Genomic DNA, 19931 nt, shown 5'->3' with positions numbered 1-19931 from the left:
ATGTCACAAAGCTCGAATCATTTCAAATTGGTTTCTTGAACATGACAATGAGTTCACTGTACTAAAATGGCCCCCACAGTCACCAGATCTCAACCCAATAGAGCATCTTTGGGATGTGGTGGAACGGGAGCTTTGTGCCCTGGATGTGTATCCCTCAAATCTCCATCGACTGCAAGATGCTATCCTATCAATATGGGCCAACATTTCTAAAGAATGCTATCAGCACCTTGTTGAATCAATGCCACATAGAATTAAGGCAGTTCTGAAGGCAAAAGGGGGTCCAACACCGTATTAGTATGGTGTTCCTAATAATTCTTTAGGTGAGTGTATTGTCGTGGTACAAACAGGCTGGAATTTATTTAATTTCTATATGTAAGCGTTGTGTGGTTGGGTAATCAGTGATTGATGGTTATATCTATGCCTAGTCATGTAGCACTAGCTGTCGGTCATTGATAGGACCGCCCACATGACTCCTAAGTATAAAAAGAGCAGAGATTTAAATGTATAATTACAAATTACTGCACTGCATTTTCAATTATACTGAGTTTCCTTTTAATATATATATATTTTTAGTAAATCTGCCAATAATGTGTGTTCAAACTCATCCTAGCAATCAGCTACATGTATTATGTCACAGTCTGTAGAGCATAGTTCCCATTACAGAGGGAACACCCATGTTCCAGAACTTTATGGTTAAAATTAGCTAAATAGACTAAACACTTACAAAAAAAAAGTACAATCAGAGGAAACGCCAAAGCAAAAATGTGAAGGCGCCAGGGGTCAATGAGGGCGTAAAGTATGAACATCAGTGGCACGACTGAGTTAAATACCACACGTGGATGAACTCTGAACAGCAGCCAGAAATGTGTGCTCCTGGAAGATCAGGACTTAATGCTTTGATCTCCCCGTTCCATAATCCTGTACTGTGCTGGTGCTGGTGCCAGCCGTAACATGGCACAGGTTTTTGTGTATGAACAGCTCCGCTTCTTCTTCACCCCTCCGTGCACCTGCTGCCGCTATGACAATGGTGCTCACATTAGACTTGTCAAACATGCCCCCATTTCCCCAGCAGAATATGTGCAGCGCTGATTAGCAGAAATACTTTTCTGGCAGAAAGCAGGCACTTTGTTATCTTTTTAATGCACAGCATTATTATGTAGAAGACTAGGTATTTATTATTCAGTTTGATTAAAGCGGAATCTTATAATTAACATGGTTACAGTTTTAGCTGACAGGCATTTACAGAAAATCGCCATCTGATGTACATACCGTATAGCGCTCACGGTGAAGACATGGGGTGTGTAATACCTCATACCTCACTGGTTTTACTAGTCAGTGGTGTCTGCAGAAAATGCATGGTTTAAGGTGTCCTCCTGAGGCGCTCGTAGTAGACTTTACTGATCAGTCCCACGTCCAACTGTCCACGCACTGCTAGGTGGAGCCTTGTAGTTGGAGTGCCTCTTACAAGTTGTAGTTCTTAAGCGGTTTTCTGGGAGTAAAATGTCACCACCATGATCAGCTGTTTCCAGAGGACATGGTGCTCCTGTAAGCACTGCAGCATCTTCCTAGGCCAGTGTCTTCACCAGTATGTGGAGCTCAGTCCCTTTCATGTGAATGGGCCTGGGCTGCAATACCAAGCACAGCCACTATACAGTGTATGGCGCTGTGCTTGGTATGTTGTGAGGGGGCTGCAGCGTTCATCTGCTAGGGAGGCTCGTCCCCTCCTGCCATTGGCTGCTCTCCCCCGACACCGGATGTTTTCATCCGCGTACGGGAAGAAGCAGCTGCGGCGGTGCAGGGACCAGGAGCGGCGCGGGGAGCTAGGTAAGTAGAATCAGCGTGAAGGGCCCGGGCGTATGGGGGACATTTTTTAATCTCGGATAACCCTTTTCTATGCCTAGAAATGATGAATGAGATGGGACTGCTGTCCTGTCCCCTTCCCCACGCTCGCCCACTTTTTTCGACTTTGCGCGAGCGGGGAAAAGTAGGAGATTGTGGCACAAATAGCCTTTGGGCCTCAATCTGCCCCAGTAATGTTGTGTATTTCTGGATAATAAATGACCTTAGTAGAGTATGTTGACACACAGCAGATCAGATTTAAAACTTTCTGGGGGAGCTTTATTAAAACTGGTGTATAGGAAAACTGACTTCGTTGCCCATAGCAGCCAATCAGATTCCACCTTTCATTTTTCAAAATTCTTTTTGAAAATGAAAGGTGGAATCTGATTAGTTGCTATGGGCAACGAAGCCAGTTTTCTTATTACACCAGTTTTAATAAATCTCGCTCTGTGTCTTAAGTTATGCCTTCCATATATATGAGTGAGGTAGTTGCTTCACACTACGCATGAATTTCTGCAAGCCATGTTCAAAGAGTAGAACAGTCGCAGGGATTTCTCAAAAAAGTTCCCTCTCACATTTTGCAGTTTGTATTTGTCATTGTATTTGACTATTTGTCAGCCCCATGTAGATCTGAAGTGGTGTTTTATAGACCTGTTTGTTTCTGGTCCATTCACACAATCATATCCGTACCGGCCGTGCGTGTTCCACATTTTCTGGATCAGCACGTCCCACCCTTTGTTAGAAATGTCTATTCTTGTCCGCAAACAAGACAAGAATAGGACATGTTCTATTTTTTTGCGGGGCCGCGGAGTGGACATATGGATGCGGACAGCACGCGGTGTGTTGTCCACATCTTTCGGGGCCCATTGAATTGATGCGGACGGTGGTGTGAATGGGGCCCTAGGCTCTCGTTCATAGAACAGTGCAGACAATTAGACTTAATTGCTTCCTATTCCTCCTCCTCCAGTGTTTTCTCGATTAGTCATTCCGTCTTTGAATCTGTACTGTCGGCTGAAGGTGAGAGCAGCGCGAAACCGTGCACTGATTTACAGTTCTTTTAAAGGTTTTTGCTATTTTTTTCTGGCTGATTGCATAACATTGCAGTTTCATAGCAAAGTAAGTGATTATGTAGTGCAGCAAACATGACCTAATGCAAAACAAGAATGTAATATAGGTAAATCCTACGTAAACAGAGCGAATACGTGACACAGCTATATACACATAATCTGTCATTTAAGGGGGTTGTGATTCCTGCAGCTAAAACGCTCAATAATCATCCATCGGAAAGGTTGAGTTTGTATATGTGACAACTGAAGGAACACTAAACCTAGAAATAAATGATAACTGTAAGGGCTCATGCACAAGACCGTAGCCTGTTTTGCGGTCTGCAAATTGCGTATCTGCAAAACACGAATTACTGACCGCGTGCGTTCCGTATTTTGCTGAATGGAACGTCCTGGCCTTGTAAAACAGTCCTAACCTTGTCCGTAAAACTGACAAGAATAGGACATGTTCTATTATTGTCCTCATTAGGGACAAGGATAGGACTATTCTATTGGTCAGCTGTTCTGCAAAATACGGAATGCACACATACCTCATCCGTATTTTTTGTGAATCCGTGTTTTGTGGACCGCAAAATACATATGGTCGTGTGCATGAGCCCTTAAGGTGACTTTTGTTTTTATTTACTCTTGGATCCCTAGTGTACTGATGCTGATATTTTATGGCCTCCTGCACACAAACGTGTGCGCCCCGTGGCCGTGCTGCGGCCCGCAATGCACGAACACCGACCGTGGGGCAGCCGCAGCAGATCACAGACCCATTCACTTTAACGGGTCCGCGATCCGGCCGTTCCGCAAAATGAAAGTACGGGACGAAACCCCACGGAAGCACTCCTTAGTGCTTCCGTAGGGTTCCCTTCCGCACCATTCCGCAGCTCCAGATTTGTGGACCCATTAAAGTGGGCATCCGTGCTGTGAAATGCTCACGAAATGCGGTCCGCAATACGGCAACGGGCAGCACACGTTCGTGTGCAGGAGGCCTATGATGGGATAGAATGAGTTGGAATTTATTGCATGCGTCTGAATATGCTAACAAGTGATTTTCATAATTTTTTATCCCTTCCATAATTTACTTTGTAGGGGAATCTAAAGAAATTCATGGAGTACGTTCAGCTGCAGAATATTGAGAAGGTGACCAGGTTGCTTGAGAGGGGTCTGGATCCCAACTATCAGGATCCAGATACAGGGGGTAAGAGACTCACTTTTATTGTACTGTAGGTTTGTGGCAGGCACTGGAAATCGACACCAATCTACCACGTGAGAACATGTCCTTGAAGTATTGAAGGGGTAGTATCTCTAGGTATACCATCACAATTTCATCAGTGCAAGCCTGCCCTCTGACCCACCTATGATAAAAAAGAAAAAACGAAGGTGGCCTTAGTATATCTCCAGTGCATTTTCATCTTCATAGGGGTCTCAGAGGCTCTAACCATTTAAGGAACTTACTAGACTAATACGGTAGTTTGTTCACTTTAAAGGCTATGGACACTTTGGGGTCATTTTTTAAATTGAATTTCATTTGTGATGGGTTAAAAATCAGTTTAATGATTTAAAAAATTACATTTTATTAAAAATGTTGAACAGTTTGGCTTCTGCAGCTTGCATGTATTACAAGCAATACATAGCAATCTCCTTGAGGCCATTGTAAATCCACCAGATGAGCTCTCTGGCAGCTGCAGAAGGTAAACACTTCAACATTTTACAAAACTGATTATCAAAAATAATTGATCCAAACACGTCCATACCCTTTAAGGTTGTTTTCACTTAATGGTGTTCTGCAGTTCTTTTAAACTGATGATCTATCCTCTGGATAGATCATCAGCATCTGATCGTCGGGGGTCCGACACCCGGGACCCCCGCCGATCAGCTGTTTGAAAAGGCAGTGCCGCTGGTAGTAGCATCGCGACCTTCTTGCTGTTTACCACAGGCCCAGTGACGTCACGACTAGTATCACTGGCCTGGGCGGGGCTAAGCTTCCGCGTGGCCTTCTCGCTGTTTACCGCAGGCCCAGTGACGTCACGACTAGTGACACTGGCCTGGGCGGGGCTAAGCTTCCGCGTGGCCTTCTCGCTGTTTACCGCAGGCCCAGTGACGTCACGACTAGTATCACTGGCCTGGGCGGGGCTAAGCTTCCGCGTGGCCTTCTCGCTGTTTACCGCAGGCCCAGTGACGTCACGACTAGTGACACTGGCCTGGGCGGGGCTAAGCTTCCGCGTGGCCTTCTCGCTGTTTACCGCAGGCCCAGTGACGTCACGACTAGTATCACTGGCCTGGGCGGGGCTAAGCTTCCGCGTGGCCTTCTCGCTGTTTACCGCAGGCCCAGTGACGTCACGACTAGTGACACTGGCCTGGGCGGGGCTAAGCTTCCGCGTGGCCTTCTCGCTGTTTACCGCAGGCCCAGTGACGTCACGACTAGTATCACTGGCCTGGGCGGGGCTAAGCTTCCGCGTGGCCTTCTCGCTGTTTACCGCAGGCCCAGTGACGTCACGACTAGTATCACTGGCCTGGGCAGGGCTAAGCTTCGCCGTGGCCTTCTCACTGTTTACCGCAGGCCCAGTGACGTCACGACTAGTGACACTGGCCTGGGCAGAGCTAAGCTTCGCCGTGGCCTTCTCACTGTTTACCGCAGGCCCAGTGACGTCACGACTAGTGACACTGGCCTGGGCGGGGCTAAGCTTCACCATGGGCTTCTCGCTGTTTACCGCAGGCCCAGTGACGTCAGGACTAGTATCACTGGCCTGGGCAGGGCTAAGCTTCGGTGTGGCCTTCTCGCTGTTTACCGCAGGCCCAGTGACGTCACAACTAGTATCACTGGCCTCGGCGGGGCTAAGCTTCGCCATGGCCTTCTCGCTGTTTACCGCAGGCCCAGTGACGTCACGACTAGTGACACTGGCCTGGGCGGGGCTAAGCTTCACCATGGGCTTCTCGCTGTTTACTGCAGGCCCAGTGACGTCAGGACTAGTATCACTGGCCTGGGCGGGGCTAAGCTTCGGTGTGGCCTTCTCGCTGTTTACCGCAGGCCCAGTGACGTCACAACTAGTATCACTGGCTTCGGCGGGGCTAAGCTTCATCGTGGCCTTCTCGCTGTTTACCGCAGGCCCAGTGATGTCACGACTAGTATCACTGGCCTGTGCGGGGCTAAGCTCCATTCAAGTGAACAGAGCTTTGCCCCACCCAGGCCAGTGATACTGGTCGTGACGTCACTGGGCCTGCGGTAAACAGCGAGAAGGCCGCGGCGCTACTGTCAGCGCCACTGCCTTCTCAAACAGCTGATCGGCAGGGATCCCGGGTGTCGGACCCCCTCCAATCAGATGCTGATGATCTATACAGAGGATAGCTCATCAGTTTAAAGAACTGCAGAACCCTTTTAAAGGTGGAGCTTCATTTTTAGTGCGACTGTTAAGTCATTTTTGCTGGCGTCTGCATTGGCGTACTTTGCACCGAATTTATGAAATAACACATGTTGTTTGTTAAATTTGGTTTATCTTTAAGGGTCCATTCACACGTCCGCAAAATGGGTCCGCATCCGTTCCGCAATTTTGCGGAACAGGCGCGGACCCATTCATTTTCAATGGGGCCGGAATGTGCTGTCCGCATCCGCACTTCCGGATCCGCACTTCCGTTACGCAAAAAAATAGAACATGTACTATTCTTGTCCGCAATTGCGGACAAGAAAGTGCATTTTCTATGAGAGTGCCGGCGATGTGCAGTCCGCAAAATGCGGAACGCACATTGCCGGTGTCCATGTTTTGCAGATGCACACATATGGACGTGTGAATGGACCCTTAACATAACTCTTTTGTCTAGAAATGCTATTCCAGTTTTCTATGCCAACCCCCTCCTGGATTGAGTTTGCAACAGTTTTTTTGCAGTGATAAATCTTGACTGAAACTTATTAACATAGCTAGCATCTCACTTTCCCACCCACTTTTACCCACTTTTCCAATCTGGAGTGAGTGATGTAAAAATGCAAAAAGTTTAAAAAAAGAATGTTTCCACGAGTAACCTAAAAAGTCCCAAAACCCTATTTTGCCTGGAGTGGAGGGCATGATAAATTGCCTCCATAGATCTTACTAAGCACATTGTATTCCTTCTTCATTATCATGGCAGCATTAGCTGTTCTAAGAGGAACCTACAAATCTTATTAGGTTTCAAAAGTTAAGGAAAAAAGTTAAGAATGAGAATAAAGGGGTTTTCCGAGATTCTGATTTTGATGGCCTATCCACCTGGCACCTCTACTGATCAGCTGTTTGAAGAGGCCTTGCTGCTTTGGTGAGCACCGTGGCCTCTTCCAAGGTCAGTGATGTCACGTTCATCGATCACCTGGCGTAGGCGTGTTTAGTCCCATTTAAGTGAATGAGGCTGGTCTGCAATACTGCTATGGATTGTGCTTGGTAAGCTGTGAGCTGTGACGTCACGACTAGTATCACTGGCCTGGGCGGGGCTAAGCTTCCGCGTGGCCTTCTCGCTGTTTACCGCAGGCCCAGTGACGTCACGACTAGTGACACTGGCCTGGGCGGGGCTAAGCTTCCGCGTGGCCTTCTCGCTGTTTACCGCAGGCCCAGTGACGTCACGACTAGTATCACTGGCCTGGGCGGGGCTAAGCTTCCGCGTGGCCTTCTCGCTGTTTACCGCAGGCCCAGTGACGTCACGACTAGTGACACTGGCCTGGGCGGGGCTAAGCTTCCGCGTGGCCTTCTCGCTGTTTACCGCAGGCCCAGTGACGTCACGACTAGTATCACTGGCCTGGGCGGGGCTAAGCTTCCGCGTGGCCTTCTCGCTGTTTACCGCAGGCCCAGTGACGTCACGACTAGTGACACTGGCCTGGGCGGGGCTAAGCTTCCGCGTGGCCTTCTCGCTGTTTACCGCAGGCCCAGTGACGTCACGACTAGTATCACTGGCCTGGGCGGGGCTAAGCTTCCGCGTGGCCTTCTCGCTGTTTACCGCAGGCCCAGTGACGTCACGACTAGTATCACTGGCCTGGGCAGGGCTAAGCTTCGCCGTGGCCTTCTCACTGTTTACCGCAGGCCCAGTGACGTCACGACTAGTGACACTGGCCTGGGCATAGCTAAGCTTCGCCGTGGCCTTCTCACTGTTTACCGCAGGCCCAGTGACGTCACGACTAGTGACACTGGCCTGGGCGGGGCTAAGCTTCACCATGGGCTTCTCGCTGTTTACCGCAGGCCCAGTGACGTCAGGACTAGTATCACTGGCCTGGGCAGGGCTAAGCTTCGGTGTGGCCTTCTCGCTGTTTACCGCAGGCCCAGTGACGTCACAACTAGTATCACTGGCCTCGGCGGGGCTAAGCTTCGCCATGGCCTTCTCGCTGTTTACCGCAGGCCCAGTGACGTCACGACTAGTGACACTGGCCTGGGCGGGGCTAAGCTTCACCATGGGCTTCTCGCTGTTTACTGCAGGCCCAGTGACGTCAGGACTAGTATCACTGTCCTAGGCGGGGCTAAGCTTCGGTGTGGCCTTCTCGCTGTTTACCGCAGGCCCAGTGACGTCACAACTAGTATCACTGGCTTCGGCGGGGCTAAGCTTCATCGTGGCCTTCTCGCTGTTTACCGCAGGCCCAGTGATGTCACGACTAGTATCACTGGCCTGTGCGGGGCTAAGCTCCATTCAAGTGAACAGAGCTTTGCCCCACCCAGGCCAGTGATACTGGTCGTGACGTCACTGGGCCTGCGGTAAACAGCGAGAAGGCCGCGGCGCTACTGTCAGCGCCACTGCCTTCTCAAACAGCTGATCGGCAGGGATCCCGGGTGTCGGACCCCCTCCAATCAGATGCTGATGATCTATACAGAGGATAGCTCATCAGTTTAAAGAACTGCAGAACCCTTTTAAAGGTGGAGCTTCATTTTTAGTGCGACTGTTAAGTCATTTTTGCTGGCGTCTGCATTGGCGTACTTTGCACCGAATTTATGAAATAACACATGTTGTTTGTTAAATTTGGTTTATCTTTAAGGGTCCATTCACACGTCCGCAAAATGGGTCCGCATCCGTTCCGCAATTTTGCGGAACAGGCGCGGACCCATTCATTTTCAATGGGGCCGGAATGTGCTGTCCGCATCCGCACTTCCGGATCCGCACTTCCGTTACGCAAAAAAATAGAACATGTACTATTCTTGTCCGCAATTGCGGACAAGAAAGTGCATTTTCTATGAGAGTGCCGGCGATGTGCAGTCCGCAAAATGCGGAACGCACATTGCCGGTGTCCATGTTTTGCAGATGCACACATATGGACGTGTGAATGGACCCTTAACATAACTCTTTTGTCTAGAAATGCTATTCCAGTTTTCTATGCCAACCCCCTCCTGGATTGAGTTTGCAACAGTTTTTTTGCAGTGATAAATCTTGACTGAAACTTATTAACATAGCTAGCATCTCACTTTCCCACCCACTTTTACCCACTTTTCCAATCTGGAGTGAGTGATGTAAAAATGCAAAAAGTTTAAAAAAAGAATGTTTCCACGAGTAACCTAAAAAGTCCCAAAACCCTATTTTGCCTGGAGTGGAGGGCATGATAAATTGCCTCCATAGATCTTACTAAGCACATTGTATTCCTTCTTCATTATCATGGCAGCATTAGCTGTTCTAAGAGGAACCTACAAATCTTATTAGGTTTCAAAAGTTAAGGAAAAAAGTTAAGAATGAGAATAAAGGGGTTTTCCGAGATTCTGATTTTGATGGCCTATCCACCTGGCACCTCTACTGATCAGCTGTTTGAAGAGGCCTTGCTGCTTTGGTGAGCACCGTGGCCTCTTCCAAGGTCAGTGATGTCACGTTCATCGATCACCTGGCGTAGGCGTGTTTAGTCCCATTTAAGTGAATGAGGCTGGTCTGCAATACTGCTATGGATTGTGCTTGGTAAGCTGTGAGCTGTGACGTCACGACTAGTATCACTGGCCTGGGCGGGGCTAAGCTTCCGCGTGGCCTTCTCGCTGTTTACCGCAGGCCCAGTGACGTCACGACTAGTGACACTGGCCTGGGCGGGGCTAAGCTTCCGCGTGGCCTTCTCGCTGTTTACCGCAGGCCCAGTGACGTCACGACTAGTATCACTGGCCTGGGCGGGGCTAAGCTTCCGCGTGGCCTTCTCGCTGTTTACCGCAGGCCCAGTGACGTCACGACTAGTGACACTGGCCTGGGCGGGGCTAAGCTTCCGCGTGGCCTTCTCGCTGTTTACCGCAGGCCCAGTGACGTCACGACTAGTATCACTGGCCTGGGCGGGGCTAAGCTTCCGCGTGGCCTTCTCGCTGTTTACCGCAGGCCCAGTGACGTCACGACTAGTGACACTGGCCTGGGCGGGGCTAAGCTTCCGCGTGGCCTTCTCGCTGTTTACCGCAGGCCCAGTGACGTCACGACTAGTATCACTGGCCTGGGCGGGGCTAAGCTTCCGCGTGGCCTTCTCGCTGTTTACCGCAGGCCCAGTGACGTCACGACTAGTATCACTGGCCTGGGCAGGGCTAAGCTTCGCCGTGGCCTTCTCACTGTTTACCGCAGGCCCAGTGACGTCACGACTAGTGACACTGGCCTGGGCAGAGCTAAGCTTCGCCGTGGCCTTCTCACTGTTTACCGCAGGCCCAGTGACGTCACGACTAGTGACACTGGCCTGGGCGGGGCTAAGCTTCACCATGGGCTTCTCGCTGTTTACCGCAGGCCCAGTGACGTCAGGACTAGTATCACTGGCCTGGGCAGGGCTAAGCTTCGGTGTGGCCTTCTCGCTGTTTACCGCAGGCCCAGTGACGTCACAACTAGTATCACTGGCCTCGGCGGGGCTAAGCTTCGCCATGGCCTTCTCGCTGTTTACCGCAGGCCCAGTGACGTCACGACTAGTGACACTGGCCTGGGCGGGGCTAAGCTTCACCATGGGCTTCTCGCTGTTTACTGCAGGCCCAGTGACGTCAGGACTAGTATCACTGTCCTAGGCGGGGCTAAGCTTCGGTGTGGCCTTCTCGCTGTTTACCGCAGGCCCAGTGACGTCACAACTAGTATCACTGGCTTCGGCGGGGCTAAGCTTCATCGTGGCCTTCTCGCTGTTTACCGCAGGCCCAGTGATGTCACGACTAGTATCACTGGCCTGTGCGGGGCTAAGCTCCATTCAAGTGAACAGAGCTTTGCCCCACCCAGGCCAGTGATACTGGTCGTGACGTCACTGGGCCTGCGGTAAACAGCGAGAAGGCCGCGGCGCTACTGTCAGCGCCACTGCCTTCTCAAACAGCTGATCGGCAGGGATCCCGGGTGTCGGACCCCCTCCAATCAGATGCTGATGATCTATACAGAGGATAGCTCATCAGTTTAAAGAACTGCAGAACCCTTTTAAAGGTGGAGCTTCATTTTTAGTGCGACTGTTAAGTCATTTTTGCTGGCGTCTGCATTGGCGTACTTTGCACCGAATTTATGAAATAACACATGTTGTTTGTTAAATTTGGTTTATCTTTAAGGGTCCATTCACACGTCCGCAAAATGGGTCCGCATCCGTTCCGCAATTTTGCGGAACAGGCGCGGACCCATTCATTTTCAATGGGGCCGGAATGTGCTGTCCGCATCCGCACTTCCGGATCCGCACTTCCGTTACGCAAAAAAATAGAACATGTACTATTCTTGTCCGCAATTGCGGACAAGAAAGTGCATTTTCTATGAGAGTGCCGGCGATGTGCAGTCCGCAAAATGCGGAACGCACATTGCCGGTGTCCATGTTTTGCAGATGCACACATATGGACGTGTGAATGGACCCTTAACATAACTCTTTTGTCTAGAAATGCTATTCCAGTTTTCTATGCCAACCCCCTCCTGGATTGAGTTTGCAACAGTTTTTTTGCAGTGATAAATCTTGACTGAAACTTATTAACATAGCTAGCATCTCACTTTCCCACCCACTTTTACCCACTTTTCCAATCTGGAGTGAGTGATGTAAAAATGCAAAAAGTTTAAAAAAAGAATGTTTCCACGAGTAACCTAAAAAGTCCCAAAACCCTATTTTGCCTGGAGTGGAGGGCATGATAAATTGCCTCCATAGATCTTACTAAGCACATTGTATTCCTTCTTCATTATCATGGCAGCATTAGCTGTTCTAAGAGGAACCTACAAATCTTATTAGGTTTCAAAAGTTAAGGAAAAAAGTTAAGAATGAGAATAAAGGGGTTTTCCGAGATTCTGATTTTGATGGCCTATCCACCTGGCACCTCTACTGATCAGCTGTTTGAAGAGGCCTTGCTGCTTTGGTGAGCACCGTGGCCTCTTCCAAGGTCAGTGATGTCACGTTCATCGATCACCTGGCGTAGGCGTGTTTAGTCCCATTTAAGTGAATGAGGCTGGTCTGCAATACTGCTATGGATTGTGCTTGGTAAGCTGTGAGCTGTGACGTCACGACTAGTATCACTGGCCTGGGCGGGGCTAAGCTTCCGCGTGGCCTTCTCGCTGTTTACCGCAGGCCCAGTGACGTCACGACTAGTGACACTGGCCTGGGCGGGGCTAAGCTTCCGCGTGGCCTTCTCGCTGTTTACCGCAGGCCCAGTGACGTCACGACTAGTATCACTGGCCTGGGCGGGGCTAAGCTTCCGCGTGGCCTTCTCGCTGTTTACCGCAGGCCCAGTGACGTCACGACTAGTGACACTGGCCTGGGCGGGGCTAAGCTTCCGCGTGGCCTTCTCGCTGTTTACCGCAGGCCCAGTGACGTCACGACTAGTATCACTGGCCTGGGCGGGGCTAAGCTTCCGCGTGGCCTTCTCGCTGTTTACCGCAGGCCCAGTGACGTCACGACTAGTGACACTGGCCTGGGCGGGGCTAAGCTTCCGCGTGGCCTTCTCGCTGTTTACCGCAGGCCCAGTGACGTCACGACTAGTATCACTGGCCTGGGCGGGGCTAAGCTTCCGCGTGGCCTTCTCGCTGTTTACCGCAGGCCCAGTGACGTCACGACTAGTATCACTGGCCTGGGCAGGGCTAAGCTTCGCCGTGGCCTTCTCACTGTTTACCGCAGGCCCAGTGACGTCACGACTAGTGACACTGGCCTGGGCAGAGCTAAGCTTCGCCGTGGCCTTCTCACTGTTTACCGCAGGCCCAGTGACGTCACGACTAGTGACACTGGCCTGGGCGGGGCTAAGCTTCACCATGGGCTTCTCGCTGTTTACCGCAGGCCCAGTGACGTCAGGACTAGTATCACTGGCCTGGGCAGGGCTAAGCTTCGGTGTGGCCTTCTCGCTGTTTACCGCAGGCCCAGTGACGTCACAACTAGTATCACTGGCCTCGGCGGGGCTAAGCTTCGCCATGGCCTTCTCGCTGTTTACCGCAGGCCCAGTGACGTCACGACTAGTGACACTGGCCTGGGCGGGGCTAAGCTTCACCATGGGCTTCTCGCTGTTTACTGCAGGCCCAGTGACGTCAGGACTAGTATCACTGTCCTAGGCGGGGCTAAGCTTCGGTGTGGCCTTCTCGCTGTTTACCGCAGGCCCAGTGACGTCACAACTAGTATCACTGGCTTCGGCGGGGCTAAGCTTCATCGTGGCCTTCTCGCTGTTTACCGCAGGCCCAGTGATGTCACGACTAGTATCACTGGCCTGTGCGGGGCTAAGCTCCATTCAAGTGAACAGAGCTTTGCCCCACCCAGGCCAGTGATACTGGTCGTGACGTCACTGGGCCTGCGGTAAACAGCGAGAAGGCCGCGGCGCTACTGTCAGCGCCACTGCCTTCTCAAACAGCTGATCGGCAGGGATCCCGGGTGTCGGACCCCCTCCAATCAGATGCTGATGATCTATACAGAGGATAGCTCATCAGTTTAAAGAACTGCAGAACCCTTTTAAAGGTGGAGCTTCATTTTTAGTGCGACTGTTAAGTCATTTTTGCTGGCGTCTTCATTGGCGTACTTTGCACCGAATTTATGAAATAACACATGTTGTTTGTTAAATTTGGTTTATCTTTAAGGGTCCATTCACACGTCCGCAAAATGGGTCCGCATCCGTTCCGCAATTTTGCGGAACAGGCGCGGACCCATTCATTTTCAATGGGGCCGGAATGTGCTGTCCGCATCCGCACTTCCGGATCCGCACTTCCGTTACGCAAAAAAATAGAACATGTACTATTCTTGTCCGCAATTGCGGACAAGAAAGTGCATTTTCTATGAGAGTGCCGGCGATGTGCAGTCCGCAAAATGCGGAACGCACATTGCCGGTGTCCATGTTTTGCAGATGCACACATATGGACGTGTGAATGGACCCTTAACATAACTCTTTTGTCTAGAAATGCTATTCCAGTTTTCTATGCCAACCCCCTCCTGGATTGAGTTTGCAACAGTTTTTTTGCAGTGATAAATCTTGACTGAAACTTATTAACATAGCTAGCATCTCACTTTCCCACCCACTTTTACCCACTTTTCCAATCTGGAGTGAGTGATGTAAAAATGCAAAAAGTTTAAAAAAAGAATGTTTCCACGAGTAACCTAAAAAGTCCCAAAACCCTATTTTGCCTGGAGTGGAGGGCATGATAAATTGCCTCCATAGATCTTACTAAGCACATTGTATTCCTTCTTCATTATCATGGCAGCATTAGCTGTTCTAAGAGGAACCTACAAATCTTATTAGGTTTCAAAAGTTAAGGAAAAAAGTTAAGAATGAGAATAAAGGGGTTTTCCGAGATTCTGATTTTGATGGCCTATCCACCTGGCACCTCTACTGATCAGCTGTTTGAAGAGGCCTTGCTGCTTTGGTGAGCACCGTGGCCTCTTCCAAGGTCAGTGATGTCACGTTCATCGATCACCTGGCGTAGGCGTGTTTAGTCCCATTTAAGTGAATGAGGCTGGTCTGCAATACTGCTATGGATTGTGCTTGGTAAGCTGTGAGGAGGCCGTAATGCTCACCGAAGCACCATGGCCTTCTCAAATAACTGATCGGTGGGGGTCCTGGGTCTTTAAACATGGCGCCCGCTGAGAGGGCATTATTGCCTCCAGATTTCTACTGTTTTAAACAGCAGACAGTCAGAGCTAATGTCTGTGATTGCTGATAACACAGATCACAGACACTTAACCCTTCAGATGCCATGGTCAGTTGTGACTACAGCATCAGAGAAGATTTTCCCAGGGAGAACTGTGCACCCAGGGTCTCCACTGCATGGTGATTGAGGGAGTTGTTCATTCATTGTGGTAGCCTCGAGCCTTCTAAAGCGTTCCATAAGAAAGTATTTAATTTCCCATGGGCTGCAATGGTAGCTCATTGTAGTCTATGGGAGAAGCAATCTAACGATCACATGTCCAAGTCCCTTAAGTGAACTTAAAGGGGTTGTCCAAGTTTTTTTTATTGATGGCCTATTCTCAGGATAGTGTTAGTAAAGGGGCTCATCTAAAGTTTAAATAACATAAAATAATATCTTTACAAGACATCTATACTCTGCATATGCAACTCCATATCACTCCATAGTCTGCTGACGAGTAACTGAAACACTGCAGGGTGTTTGACATCTATTTTCATTTTTACTATATAGAATAATATAGGCTGTTGTACTTTCTAATACTGCAAAGAAGTGTACATTTTTTAATGAAAGTCAGCGGCAGAGTTATCCAGTTCCATGACATACTGTTTCATACTTTTTTTTTTCACATATACTGTAGTTAAGAATACATTGTTTCTTGGTGTTTCTTTCATACTGTACATCTGCTGTGTTTTATATCCATTGTTGCTTATAATCTATATTTCTGTGTTTGTCAATGTTTTCTGCCATGCTTGTCATGCATTAATCCATAACTCATTAGTGCGTCAGCAGCTTTTGCTGTCATTTCAGCTTAGTGTGATTTTCTTTACCCGTCTGAGCAGTTTTTATTCAGTTTTGCTTTTAAATCTTTATCATGTTGAATGTCTTAGATGTCTGTGAAGCTTTGATCACATGCTGATATTGTTGGTTTTATTCCATTTATGTTTTCAGTAATAGATTAGTATGTCTTAACATATTGCTCTGAGTCTTCATGTATTATTAATTCATGCACTGCTTTAAAGGGAACCTGTCACCTGGATTTTGGGTATAGAGCCGAGGACATGGGCTGCTAGATCGTCGCTAGCACATCCGCAATATCCATTCCCCATAGCTCTGTGTGCTTTTATTGTGTCAAAAAAACGATTTTAGAGATATGTAAATGAGGCTACGAACGTTTCCGGAGCCCAGCCATGCCCACTGTGAAGGAGCCCAGAACCGCCCCACATACTCCGAATCTCCTCCATGCTCCCCGACGTCACAAAGCTAGAGCGCCGTAATCTAGCGCATACGCAGTTTCGGCATAGTGTTCCTTCCCTGTACTGGCATCAGCCTCAAGGAACGAACTGCGCATGCGCTAGCTCGCGCATTGCGAGATTATGATGCTCTAGCTTTGTGACGTCGCGGAGAAAGGAGGAGATTCGGAGGATGAAGGGCGGTGCTGGGCTCCTTTACAGTAGGCGTGGCTGGGCTCAGTCAGAGAATGCTGGACTCATCTCTGACAGGACTCATCTAAGGTTAATTTACATATCTCTAAAATCGTTTTTTTTTTAACAATAAAAGCACAGAGAGCTATGGGAAATGGATATTGCGGATGTGCTAGCGGCAATCCAGGTGTAGGAATGCTGAGTGGTAGGTTGCGGAATAAAATGTCTCTTGTGTCACGGTGCTCCTACCTGGATACCGCTGGACCTGAAGGCTTTGGCTCCGAAGCAATAAATAGGGGGAATAATTGAGGAATTATAGAATAACTTGAGTCCAGACCTTGAGATTAAGTTCAATTGCAGCTTTACTTGAATAAACATTTCTCCAAAACGGTTTACAGGCTTTGTCTTGGTTCCAGCAGGCTTTAGCATGAAACTGGCAGGCAAACTCCACTCTTCTATATCTCTGTTTCTCTCTGGCTCTGCTGTACTGACAGGCTGGCTGTATAACTCAGCTTCTTCCGTATGCTGCCCTTCACTTTGTAGTCTGACTCTAGGTTATGCCAGGGAACTTTCCTTCTGGCTCCTGAGGCTTCAAGCTTTGGCCTCCATGGCCAGCAGAGACTTAAGGTGCTCTGGCTGGCGTGGGCACGTCCAGCAGAGACGTGCCACTGCACACCCTTCCCCTAGCTGGGAGTAAGCTGGACTGGAACTAACTGGTTCCCACCCTTCCTGCAGGAAGTAGGACTCACCCACTTCTCTCCAGAGGGGGGGTTAGAATGAAATGGAAAGCTCCATTCTACCTAAGTACAGCTCTGCCATATTTACTGCCACCTGCTGGTGAACCAGGCACATTACATGAACAGTTACATAACATTAGAAATCCACCGTGTGGAGGACTTGGAATAAATGCATAAGATGACATGAGGTTAGACCAATAAAGACAGTAGCAGGGCGCAGAAGTGGTAAAACCACTTTGCGGTGTTACACATAGTATTAACTGTGCATCTCAAAATTATTCTTTACAAAGCGTAAGCCTCTGTTTGTTGAGTCTCATGATCCTTATTCCATTTAAAATTCTGTATTGTATTCCACATAACCGTAAATGCTGTTCACGACATTTATCCAATGTCAATTTCATCCTTTCAGAGTGTCCTCTCACCCTGGCTGCGCAACTAGACGGCGGAGCAGAACTGGTTAAAGTTTTGAGGAGTGGAGGTGCGCACCTGGACTTCAGAACACGTGAGGGGCTAACGGCTCTGCACAAAGCGGTGCGATACCGCAATCATGCCGTGTTAATGGTGAGTTGAATTTCTAGTATTTGTTTAGTTTTCCTAGAAATATTTTAATCTTAAAGGGTTTGTCCAGGATTAGAAAAACGTAGCTACTTTCTTCCAAAGACAGCACCACACCTGTGCATGGGTTCGGTCTAATACGGCAGCTTGGCTCCATTGGAGTCGATTGAACAGAACTACAATACCGCACACAATCTGTGGACAGGGATGGTGCTGTTTTTCGAAGAAAGCAGTCATGTTTTTCTAATCTGGACAACCCCTTTAAACAATTCCTTAAAACCTGTACCAGTGTGTTAATTTCTGTTGTTTACAAATTCTAGGACTTTTTGGATATTTCCAATTTTAAATAAGAAAATGTTTGAACCCCACATACTTACCTAGATATATCTATTTCCATTCTGTCTACTAGTCTACGTACTCTCTCTCATCAATTTATACTTACCGTATTTTTTGCTCCTTAAGACACACTGCACCTAGGATTTAGACCTCAGATCAGACTTCTAATCCTCATCAGACTTCAGATCAGACCCACAATCTTCATCAGTCCCCCAATCCTCATCAGACCTCAAATTGGACACCCCTTCCTCATCAGATCTCAGATCAGACCCTCATTCCTCATCAGACTTCAGATCAGACCTTCATTCCTCATTAGATGTCACGACCCTTGGTCATGGTCGTGACTCCTTGGGAGCCGCATGCAGTTGCCCGCGGTTTGGTGTTGGGTCAACTGCAGCTGGGGGCACTTAGTGGTCTGCCTCAGGTGCGGTTGCCGCGGACAACAGGCATGCGTGCGGTTGCCCTTGGCAACGTGTGTTTGTGTGCACTTCCTTTGTCTGTTTGTTGTGCACGTGGTCATGTTTGTATGCACTTAGACACCTCCCTTCACTTGCGGTTGTCCACGGCAACGTCTGGTGTTGTCTGCATGTGGTGGCAGTGTCTCGGCCTGTTGGCTGCTCTTCAGGACACGGTTGCCACGCATGCCGTTGCCGGTGGTAACAGGTGAGTGTGTTTGTGTGCTTTTCCCTTTGTGTGGCTTCACTACCCTGCCTGGTGTAGGAAGGGTTAACTCCCTTCTTTCTGTGTGAACCCTGGGTGTGTCTGACTGTGGGTGTGGCTACTTGGCCCTATATAGCCTCAGTGTAAGGCAGTAGTCAGAGAGGGTGCTTCAGCCATGCTTGCTGGAGACATCCTCCTGGTTATTTTACCATCTGCCAGTGGGGGCTACCCTTCTGGTCATAAAACTATGTTACACAGTGTTATGAAGGTGTGTGTGGGGTTTCCTTATTATTGCAACTTATGGTCCTGGGTTCCTGTGTGATGTCTGGTGTGTGCTGTGTTTGTTTGTGTTCTGAACAGCAGCACTTGCACATGGGTTCCAGGTTTTGTTGTCTATGGCAGGTGAGTGTTGTGTTGGTTGCATTTGCCTGTCACTGCCATTAGTTGTTTCTGTTCCCCTTGTAGCTTGGCCACTTTAGACTCCTGTTTCTCCGTGTCCAGGAGGAACGGGCTGTCTACCCAGCTCCTAGCTCAGGGAACGACGGAGGGTCAGTAGGGATCCGAGGTTCCTGAGTATGGGCCCTCCTACCTTTAAGGGCGGCCCATGCAGCTAGGAGTCAGGGTCAGATTAGGGAAGCGCTAGGAGGTGACCTGCTCCCTAATTCTGTGGTTCTGGCCAAGTAGCAACCTTACCATTACCAGGCACCGCACGGCTGAGGGTTTCCCCCATCCCCAGCCGTGACATTAGATCACAGATCAGACCCCTAAAACAGTCCCCCATTCATTATTAGACCTCAGATAAGTCCCCCATCAGCCCTCCGATCAGACCCTAAAATCAGACCTCCAATCTTGATCAGACCCCCTCATCAGACCTCAGATCAGCCCACCAATCTTTATCAGACCTCCATTCCTAATCACACCCTTATTCCTCATCAGACCTCAGATCAGACTGTCATTGCTCATCAGACTTAAGATCAGACCCCCAAATCAGATTCTCATTCATTATTAGACCTCAGATCAGAACCCAATCAGACCAATCTTTGGATGGCGCCGCCACTCTGCAGATCCAGAGGCTCTTCCCGCATTCACCACTCCCTGGTCTTCTCTAGGTGCCTCTCTGAACTGTGACCTGATGTCGCACAGCATAGTGCTCACACTACATCCTGCCGCTGTATGCAATCAGGACCATACAGTGTGGTGCCTAGAGAAGACCAGAAATAGTTGAGTATAGCCAGCACCCAGAGTGCTGTATTCACCTCTCTCTGGTCCTACTGTGTACTAGTGGGCACAATCATAATGGAAGCATTTACTTGTATTTGCTCCACTTTTGGGGGAAAAAAGTGTCTTATGGAGCGAAAAAT

General features: G+C 49.1%; 1 protein-coding gene across 10 annotated transcripts in view; it reads left to right on the top strand.

Annotated features, from left to right (window-relative positions):
* Nucleotides 1-19931, top strand: part of SHANK3 (SH3 and multiple ankyrin repeat domains 3) — a 393399-nt gene that overhangs the window by 206829 nt on the left and 166639 nt on the right. For all 10 annotated transcript variants that reach the window (XM_044279905.1, XM_044279906.1, XM_044279904.1 and 7 more), the window contains 2 exons: nt 3981-4089; nt 17429-17580. In XM_044279905.1, the coding sequence (XP_044135840.1) occupies nt 3981-4089; nt 17429-17580 (261 nt within the window). The remainder of the gene's footprint in view (nt 1-3980; nt 4090-17428; nt 17581-19931) is intronic.

Source organism: Bufo gargarizans, chromosome 2, assembly GCF_014858855.1.
Source record: "Bufo gargarizans isolate SCDJY-AF-19 chromosome 2, ASM1485885v1, whole genome shotgun sequence".
NCBI classification, from domain to species: domain Eukaryota; kingdom Metazoa; phylum Chordata; class Amphibia; order Anura; family Bufonidae; genus Bufo; species Bufo gargarizans.
Note: the sequence above shows the minus strand (reverse complement) of the source record. Positions and strands in the feature narration are given on the sequence as shown.